The 10,679-nt window shown below is 40.7% G+C and overlaps 1 protein-coding gene across 1 annotated transcript; it reads right to left on the bottom strand.

The window, feature by feature from the left end:
- Positions 1 to 681: 681 nt before the first annotated feature.
- LOC118361624 (tissue factor-like) lies at positions 682 to 7,026 on the bottom strand. The gene is made up of 6 exons (XM_052483344.1): positions 6,693 to 7,026; positions 6,290 to 6,398; positions 4,231 to 4,424; positions 3,840 to 4,012; positions 1,923 to 2,097; positions 682 to 1,095 (listed from the first exon to the last, which is right to left on the bottom strand). The coding sequence occupies exons 1-6, from the start codon at positions 6,766 to 6,768 to the stop codon at positions 968 to 970; spliced, it is 855 nt and encodes a 284-aa protein (XP_052339304.1). The 5' UTR covers positions 6,769 to 7,026; the 3' UTR covers positions 682 to 967.
- Between the last annotated feature and the right edge of the window lie 3,653 nt (positions 7,027 to 10,679).

Below are 10,679 nucleotides of genomic sequence, written 5' to 3'. Positions count from 1 at the left end.
ACCAAACATGGACATTAAATAGCAGTATGAGGTGAAATAACCAAATGTTTTATGATCGCTATATTAACTTAAACTTGATGTTAACTAACTCTCCACACTCTCACCAGTTTCTCAGAGAGGATGATTGGAGTTCCTGTTTGGTCAGCAGGAGTGGGACCTTTGCAGAAATGTCCACTTATAACATCAACACCCAAGTGAAAAAAAAGTATATTATAATATGATACAAGTATACTTAAATATACAAAAAGTCTCAAAAGTAATAACATACTTCAAAGACGAGATGTATTTTTCCAGTGTATCTGAAGTACAGTATAAATATGATATCATTACACTTCAACACAATTATTAAGTGTACTTTATATTCATTGTTTTTTTCAGTATTTTTCATTAAACTATAAATATGCTATCACAACACTTCAAAGCACTTATTAAAAGTGTACTTTATATTAATATTTTTTTCAGTCTTTTAGTATAGTATAAATATAATATAATCTACCTTCAATACATGTATTAAAAGTGTACTTGTGTGACACTAATGTCAGTTGAATGACCTGTAGGTGCTGCTAGTTAGACCCTTTTGGCAGGAACTACATAAGACTGATGTCTGCTGTGATAACACTCAGTTTGCGTAACCTTCCCCCACTCTTCAACAGTGTCTCAAATCAAAGAAAAACACATTACCACAAATGAATGACAAGACTTTATTATGAACATGCCATCACAATCAAACAGTGTACCATATTAGTACCACATTCCACAGTTGTGTTTCATTTTGCTCTGATTATTTTACATCATGTTCTGTCATCTAACTGTTTGTTATTCATATATTAAAGATGTCCAGACAATACTCACGCAAAACAATTTAGTTTAAACATATAACCTATCTACGGAGCCCTCAAACCTTTAAAGCATCAATATATTTTCTATATGGCCCATGGCAAAATGTGTAGAATTGTAGACAATTAACCTAAGGCTTCTCTCCATCGTCTCCACTAAAATGTTTTGCTGCGAGGTTGGAGCCCCCCCACAACCGAATCTCGCTTAGGGCCCCGAAAGCGGCTGGGATGAACCCAACGATCACTCCGATCCCATACTCTGGAGAAGAAACAAGGTTGTCGACCATTATTGGGCTGGACAGAGTACTTTTAGGAAAGGACTTCTCCAGTGTTGCATTTCACATTCAGTCTAAACATTAGTAATTCATTAGCTTATTTTATCCTTCGCATTCCCATACCGATTGGCCCACTAGGAGATATGATCAGCACCTCTAAACCTCTTCTCATCATTCCTCACAGCGAGTAAGATGCACATGAATGATTCTACATTTGTAATACTAGGACTTGGCATTAGCTAAGTGGCTAAGGATTCGATATCCTCAGTACCACAGATGCATATCTGAACTCCCTTAAATATATAATGGCCAACATGAATTATCGAGTTACAGAATATATTAAAACAGGGCCAGATTTCCTTAATGAACACAACTTGTAAAAAAGATAATGGCTGTTGGACCCATGAGCCAGAAATGTATACTGGAAAATAAAAGACACCAACCCTGCTACAGTACACCTCAGAAGTACTATTTATCCCAATAATATTTTTATTTTATTTTACTAGGCAAGTCAGTTAAGAACAAATTCTTATTTTCAATGACGGCCTAGGAACAGTGCCTAGGAACTGTTCAGGTGCAGAATGACAGATTTGTACCTTGTCAGCTCGGGGATTTGAACTTGCAACCTTCTGGTTACTAGTCCAACGCTCTAACAACTAGGCTACCCTGCCGCCCCATATATACTTATACCACTTAGCAGATGCTTTAATCCAAAGCAATTTGCAGTACAGAGACAATGAGAACATTCCATTTTAGTATGTGATCCCTGTGGGACTTGAACCCACAACCTTGGCATTGTTAGTATCCTTACCTTCAAAGACAGACTTATCGTCGCCCGGTGAGCACTGTCTTTGACTGAGCTCTCCCAGCTGATTGTCTGTGCTGCGGGAGGGGATGTAGGCCTGGACGTTGAAGCAGTAACTCACCCCAGGATCTATATCCCCCTCTTCTAGCTCTATCTCACTGCTTGCAGAGATCTTCGTTTTCTAGAGGGAGAATTACACAAAGAAGGCATGTCTTCTGATATATTTCATTTTGTATAACTTGTTCATTACTGTTTTACTATCATAAAAATATCAAATATGCATAACACACACAGAGAGATTTCCCATGCAATATAATCAGAAGTAAGCTTGCTAATCATCCACTTCGTGCATTTAATTTACACTGAACAAAAATATAAACACAACTTGCAACAATTTCAAAGGTTTTACTGAGTTACAGTTCATTTAAGGAAATCAGTCAATTGAAATAAATTCATTAGGCCCTAATCTATGGATTTTACATGACTGGAAATACAGATATGCATCTGTTGGTCACAGATACATAAAAAAAAGGTAGGGGCATGGATCAGAAAACCAGTCAGTATCTGGTGTGACAATCATTTGCTCATGCAGCACGACACATCTCCTTTGCATAGAGTTGATCAGGCTGTTGATTGTGGCCTGTTGTCCCACTCCTCTTCAATGTGCGAAGTTGGAGGATATTGGCGGGAACTGGAACATGCTGTCGTGCACGTCAATCCAGAGCATCCCAAACATGCTCGATGGGTGACATGGCTGGTGAGAATGCAGGTCATGGAAACACTGGGACATTTTCAGCTTCCAGGAATTGTGTACAGGTCCTTGCAACATAGGGCCGTGCAATATCATCCTGAAACGTGAGGGGATGGCGATGGATGATTGGCACGACAATGGGCCTCAGGATTTAGTCACGGTATCTCTGTGCATTCAAATTGCCTTCAATAAAATGCAATTGTGTTTGTTGTCCGTAGCTTATGCCTGCCCGTACCATAACTCCACCGCAAACATGGGGCACTGTTCACAATGTTGATATCAGCAAACCGCTCGTCCACACGACGCCATGCACGGTGTCTGCTATCTGCCCAGTACAGTTGAAACCGGGATTAATCCGTGAAGAGCACACTTCTCCAGCATGCCAGTAGCCATCGAAGGTGAGCATTTGCCCACTGAAGTTGGTTACGACGCCAAACTGCAGTCAGGTCAAGACTCTGGTGAGGACGACGAGCACGCAGATGAGCTTCCTTGAGACAGTTTGTGCAGAAATTCTTTGGTTGTTCAAACCCACAGTTTCATCAGCATTCCGGGTGGTTCGTCTCAGACCATCCCACAGGTGAAAAAGCCGGATGTGGAGATCCTGGACTGGTGTGGTTACACGTGGTCTGCGGTTGTGAGGCTGGTTGGACTTACTGACAAATGCTCTAAAACAGCTCTGGCAACAGCTCTGGTGGACATTCCTGCAGTCAGCATGCCAACTAAATGCACACAAAGACTTGAGACATAATGGTACAAAACTGCACATTGTAGAGTGGCCTTTCATTGTTCCCAGCACAATATGCACAAGTGTAATGATCATGTTGTTTAATCAGCTTCTTGATATGCCACTCCTTTCAGGTGGATGGGTTATCTTGGCAAAGGAGAATGCTCACTAACAAGGATGTAAAGAAATGTGTGCAAAACAATTGAGAGAAATAAGCTTTTTTTGCATATGGAACATTTCAGAGATCTTTTATTTCAGCTCATCAAACATGGGACCAACAATTTACATGTTGCGTTTATCTTTTTGTTCATCATAATTATAGTCCTTAGCTTGAACCTTTAAGGAGCATACATCATTGATGAACGTCTGTCTCATTTGGTTCGACCCCAGGCCCTAGAGTACTTTTAGGAAATGTAAATATCTAGTGTAGGGCTGCCATTTTTATTACTTTTGCTTTTCCAAAGGTGACTTTGTACTGCAGTTCATCAGCGAAGACGTCCCGGATGGTTCTCTGTTGGTTCTGCTCATTGAACAGGGCTGTGGGAGGGTCTTCTACATGCAGGGTGATCTTCCTCTTGTCTTTGCTCACCTCGATCTTGAACTCAGGTCTACCTATAAGCGCTGGAAGGGAAATACCATGAGAGGTTGACAAGCTGCTTGTCACACCTGGCGCACACTCTTCTTTCTCCCTGTGATTTATAGAAGAACCAACATTTCTACACTGGCATGAAGAAAATGTGCCCTGATACATGGCTGTTGATTCCTATGGCACCACAGGTGTCAACAGCCATGTATCAGGGCATGCAAAAAATGTGTTATTGTATGGCTGGGGTACCTACTGTCATGGTAAGGGCTGAACCTCTCCGAGGTTGTGTGGGGGAACTCTATGAGGTCAGAGTTCACACCAAGTAGGGGTTTTGAGAGGACATCAGCGGAGTATATGGCCTTCAGGTCCACCAGAGAGTTGGACAGGTCACACTCTGTCTCCATAGTCCTGATACAGTGTTGGTTCTTCTTTCTGTTCTGACCGATTCTGAAATAAAGAAGATATTTATGATACAGTCACAACATCGTTCTGATACTGTTAGCGTTCCTCTCTCTGTTCTGGCCAATACTGAAATAGACATAATGGTAGGTTTCAGTCAAAGGATTATCATTATCTTCAAACATGTTTTTTTGTTGCATTTAGGTCATTTATTGGGTCTGTATTGGAATCTTAGTTCAACAATAAGAAAAGTACCAAATATGAATCTTTGACTTGAATCATAGTATTGAGCTCTTTGCACCACATATCACACACATTGTACTTCATAAAAAAATATTTGTATTTTTTCTATTTTCAGCTCCAAACTCCCTTGATCTATTCGACAGTACACAGAAAATTGGCCGGTGTTGATTTGTCAGTAACATTTCTAGTGTTCATTCAGGACTTAAAGTGGTGTAAAATAACACTCAGTGGTGTAAAATAACCCCAAGTGTTGGTGTTAATAAACAGAGTTATTGTTTTACAATGTTGACATTAAAACAGTCCCATCAAAACCACACCTGTTATTTTCATATTTCCCAGCATGTTTTTTAGGATTGTTTTTAATATCTCTGTTTTTGCATGTTGCCAACATTGATTGATTGATTGATGAATTAATCTTATGCTACACCAAGATATAGAACACATTTTAACTAATCCAATCAGTTAGTAAGATTTATAGCACCCATTAAGGAAATAGTTGTTCCCATTTAAATGGTTTAAGTACTGTTTTAAAAAATTACGTTTACTAACCATGTCAATTAATTAAGAATGCAGGTTCCTGGTGAATAAAAACATCTAACTTGGATACCTAACTACCTGGATTGCAACAGGATTTCCATATCACTTTACAAGCCAGCATAATGTGATTTGCAGGCCTGATGAGGCCTTTTAACCAGGAGTTTCCTAACACTACCGTGTTAGAGTAAAAATGGGCCATCAACTAGGCCAATAAGCAAGGCCTTATGATATACAATATCTAATGTATTGTCATAGTTTCATTTTAATGATAACATTCGCCTAGGAACTCACTTGGTGAAAGCCACAGGACTTCAAAAGGAATGAATTCAATAACTAACAAATATAGTCATGGGTATTAACTCTACGATTTAGTCAAAAAGAAAATGAACCCTGGGAAATCTGCAAATTAGGCTTTACACCATCCAGTGTTAAAACAACACCAAAAATGATTTAATGTAACACTAAAGGTTTTAACTTCTTACACTGAGAAAGTGTAACAGCGTCAGCACTAAGCAAAGTGAGTCCAGTTTACTCTGAATCAAGTGTTATGTTTTACACTGTAGGTGTTGCGTATTACTCTACAGTAGATCTATGCTAACACTACAATCGAGTTCCTTTGAACAATTCAAGAGTAAAAAGGGAACACGGAAACAGAGTTAAATCGCTTTCAAAAGTGTTATTTTAAGACCAGTACAGTGAGAATCATATGTTCACTGAAAATTGTGTACATTTGAATCTTTCAAAGTTAAATGTACACCATTGACTTTTTCTGTGTATAAGATGCATGCATTTCTGAAAACCCTTTTAGCAGATCAATAGTGTAGTCTGATCGCATCAGTCCTGACCCTGACTCTTCGGGGTCAGAGACTGAGACTGGGAATAGGTTAGTGCAGACCTCCCATGATAATGTGATTATAGCCAACAAGTTTTTAATATTTCATGGAGACGTTTCATTTCATGAATAGTATAAGGCAGTAATGCAGAATTTGGTAATAACTTGATATGTCGGCAACTGACCTTTTTTAACCAACCATTCAATAATGATTGAAGTGCCCGATAAACACACTATTCCATGGAATGATTGAAATTGTAAATGCATAAACCAGAAATCAGTATGTGAATGATTTACTTACACAGAATATTCAACGGTGTATGAATAGTTGGTGGGTTTAGGATCCCACAAAAGCAGTGTTTTGAAGTTGATAGACAACCAAGAAACGTTCTGTGCCTTGGGATAGTCCCCTACAAAAAGAGCAAGATCAGTTTAACTACATGTAATGTTAGACATTGACAATGAGTGAAATATAATTAGGTACAGTGTGCCTTTTCATGAGAGGGTCACAGGGTGCATTGCCTGTACTCTAAATCAGGCTGGTCCCAATCAATCCCAAGAAGTTATCAACAAAAGATATGGACATTATGGCTTTTAAATAATGCAGTAGGTCTATGTGCATAAGTATTTTATTTATCCACACTATTTGTCTAGTGTATAGCTTTTAGGATTGTAGGCTATATTTTATTAGCCATTTGCCTCACCTGAAACACAGTTTGTAAAGATGAGTACAGTACACAATTTCGTTAAAAAAAACATTTTCCTTTCCATTCTCATCATTTTTTATTCCAACCGGTAACCGGTGTAAAAACAGTAATCCGATTGGATTGATCCGTGCACGGTTCTTTCTTTAATCAATATCCGTCCTTAAACAACGAAGACGGATAATAATTTCGACTGCATGAATTCCTTTTTCTGTCGCCCAAAAGATTGAATTAATGAGCAGAGACAGTTTGGGCGTGTAGAGGAGCAGCTGCAACAGGTTACGTGTTCTATCGGTGTCAAAGTAAAAGCTATGTGACTATCTGACGTTACATGACCATTGCTCCAGCTAGCTAGCTTTCGATAGGTTAGTTACAATAAGGGCCACCAACAAGTAACGTGAGTTAATTAGCCAGCTGCCTTGATGGCTTTACTGACAGACAAGACAGGGAGTGAGTGGTTTCGCGCACTATCTGTGGACACACTGGCCAAGGATCGTTCAAAAGACTATCCAGCCCCAGCTAGCACAGCTTACATAGGCTACCAAGTTTTGACCATTAACCTCTCTCTCACTCTGCCATTAAGTTAGTATTAATTAATTATCAGTAGTAGTCAGTGGCGAAGCTTCAGCCGGTGCAGTCACACCAGGTCCCTCCGTACAGGTCCAGATCTGCAGAGCCGTGGGCTCATTATATCATTTGAATACCACACCACCATGCCTAAGCATTCATTGCTGACACTGGTTTATTAAGTTTAAGAGTAGAATAAAAAGCTTGCTTTAACTTATGCTATATGATAAATGATCCAACTAATGGTTTCACCAACAAAATTTTGTTTTTTTGCCACTACATAAGCCAGGGTAATGTTTTAGTGTATTGATGACAATAAATCAAATGAATTTGCTAAATAAATCATATTATTCAATAGTTTGAATACCATGTTAAGATAATATAATGCATTCTGGGATTCATTGTGCAAATACTCTCCAAAGCTTTGTTGTTTCTGTCATCGTTTTTAAGCAACTGTTGAGCTAGCTATCAAGAGGGAAAACAATGTATTTTCTTTGTATTTTTTAATTTCATCTTTATTTAACCAGGTAGGCCAGTTGAGAACAAGTTCTCATTTACAGCTGCGACCTGGCCAAGATAAAGCAAAGCAGTGTGGCAAAAACAACAACACAGAGTTACACATAAGCATACATACAATCATAACACAATAGAAAAAATGGAAAATCTATGTACAGTGTGTGCAAATGTAGAAGAGTAGGGAGGTAGGCAATAAATATTAATTTAGCATTAATACTGGATAGATGTGCAGATGATGATGTGCAAGTAGAGATACTGCGGTGCAAAAGAGAAAGAGGGTAAGTGTAACGGATGTGAAGCGACTAGCTAGTTAGCGGTGGTGCGCGTTAAATAGCGTTTCAATTGGTGAAGTCACTTGCTCTGAGACCTTGAAGTAGAGGTTCCCCTTGCTCTGCAAGAGGCTTCTGTTGCTCTGTTGAAGAGGCTTTTGTGGAGCGATGAGTAATGATGCTTCGTGGGTGACTGTTGTTGATGTGTGCAGAGGGTCCCTGGTTTGCGCCCGGGTATGGGCGAGGGGACGGTCTAAAGTTATACTGTTACATAAGTAATAATATGGGGATGAGGTAGTTGGATGTGCTATTTACAGATTGGCTGTGTACAGGTACAGTTATCGGTAAGCTGCTCTGATAGCTGATGCTTAAAGTTAGAGAAGGAGATATAAGACTCCAGCTTCAGTGATTTTTTGCAATTTGTTCCAGTCATTGGCAGCAGATAACTGGAAGGAAAGGTGGCCAAAGGAAATGTTGGCTTTGGGGATATTCACTGAAATATACCTGTTGGAGGGCGTGCTATGGGTGGGTGTTGCTGTGGTGACCCGTGAGCTGAGATAAGGTGGGGCTTTACCTAGCAAAGACTTATGGATGACCTGGAGCCAGTGGGTATGGCGACGAATATGTAGTGAGGGCCAGCCAACGAGAGAATACAGGTCGCAGTGGTGGGTAGTATATGAGTCTTTGGTGACAAAACGGATGGCACTGTGATAGACTACATCCAGTTTGCTGGGTAGAGTGTTGGGGGTTATTTTGTAAACGACATCGCTGAAGTCAAGGATTGGTAGGATAGTCAGTTTTACAAGGGTATGTTTGGCAGCATGAGTGAAGGAGGCTTTGTTACAAAATAGGAAGCTGTTTCTAGATTTCATTTTGGATTGGAGATGCTTAATGTGAGTCTGGAAGGAGAGTTTACAGTTTAACCATGTCTGGTTAAACTGTAAACTCTCCTTCCAGACTCACATTAAGCACCTCCAATCCAAATACCTAGGTATTTGTAGTTGTCCACATATTCGAAGTCAGAACCGTCCAGAGTAGTGATGCTAGTCGGGTGGGAGGGTGCGGACAGCAATCGTATGAAGCGCATGCACTTAGTTTTACTAGCATTTAACAGCAGTTGGAGGCCACGGAAGGAGTGTTGTATGGCGTTGAACTCGTTTGGAGGCTTGTCAGCACAGTGTCCAAAGAAGGGCCAGATGTATACAGAATGGTGTCGTCTGCATAGAGGTGGATCAGAGAATCACCAGCAGCAAGAGCGACATCATTGATATATACAGAGAAAAGAGTCGGCCCGAGAATTGAACCCTGTGGCACCCCCATAGAGACTGCCAGAGGTCCGGACAACAGGCCCTCTGATTTGACACACTGAACTCTATCTGAGTAGTTGGTGAACCAGGCGAGGCAGTCATTTGAGAAGCCAAGGCTATTGAGTCTGCTGATAAGAATGCGGTGATTGACAGAGTCGAAAGCCTTGGCCAGGTCGATGAAGATGGCGGTTATGATATCGCTTAGGACCTTGAGTGTGGATGAGGTGCACCCATGACCAGCTCGGAAACCAGATTGCATAGTGGAGAAGGTACGTTGGGATTCGAAATGGCCAGTGATCTGTTTGTTAACTTGGCTGTTGAAGATTTTAGAATGGCAGGGCAGGATGGATATAGGTCTTTAACAGTTTGGGTCTAGAGTGTCTCCCCCTTTGAAGAGGGGGAGACCGCGGCAGCTTTCTAATCTTTGGGGATCTCAGACAATATGAAAGAGAGATTGAATAGGCTAGTAATAGGGGTTGCAACAATTTTGGCGGATAATTTTAGAAAGAGAGGGTTCAGATTGTCTAGCAGAGCTGATTTGTAGGGATCCAGATTTTGCAGCTCTTTCAGAACATCAGCTGTCTGGATTTGGGTGAATGAGAAGCAGGGGGGGGGGGGCTTGGGCAAGTTTTTGTAGGGGGGGCAGAGATGTTGGCTGGGGTAGCGGTAGCCAGGTGGAAAGCATGGCCAGCCGTAGAAAAATGCTTATTGAAATGATCGATTATGGTAGATTTATCGGTGGTGACAGTGTTTTCTATCCTCAGTGCTTTGGGCAGCTGGGAGGAGGTGCTCATATTCTCCATGGACTTTAAGGTGTCCCAAAACTTTTTGGAGTTATTGCTACAGGAAGCAAATTTATGAATGAAAAACCTAGCCTTAGCTTTCCTAACTGACTGAGTATATTGGTTCCTGACTTCCCTTCAAAGTTGCATATAGCGGGCCCATTACGCACACAGGCAATGAGGCAGTGATCACTGAGATCCTGGTTGAAGACAGCAGAGGTGTATTTAGATAGCAAGTTGATCAGGATGATATCTAAGAGGGTGCCCATGGTTACGGATTTAGGGTTGTACCTGGTAGTTTCCTTAATCATTTGTGTGAGATTGAGGGCATCTAGCTGAGATTGTAGGATGGCTCGGTTTTAAGCATGTCCCAGTTTAGGTCACCTAACAGTACGTGGCCTTCCTAAGCCAGGATACAGACACGGCTAGGACATCCAGGTTGGTGGAGTGTGCTAAAGCAGTGAATAAAACAAACTTAGGGAGGAGGCTTCCAATGTTAACATGCATGGAACCAAGGCTTTTACGGTTACAGAAGTAAACAAATGA

Source organism: Oncorhynchus keta, chromosome 28 (genome assembly GCF_023373465.1).
Source record: "Oncorhynchus keta strain PuntledgeMale-10-30-2019 chromosome 28, Oket_V2, whole genome shotgun sequence".
In the NCBI taxonomy this organism is placed as follows: Eukaryota; Metazoa; Chordata; class Actinopteri; order Salmoniformes; family Salmonidae; genus Oncorhynchus; species Oncorhynchus keta.
The sequence above is the reverse complement of the archived record's forward strand: the minus strand, read 5'-3'. Positions and strand labels throughout refer to the sequence as shown.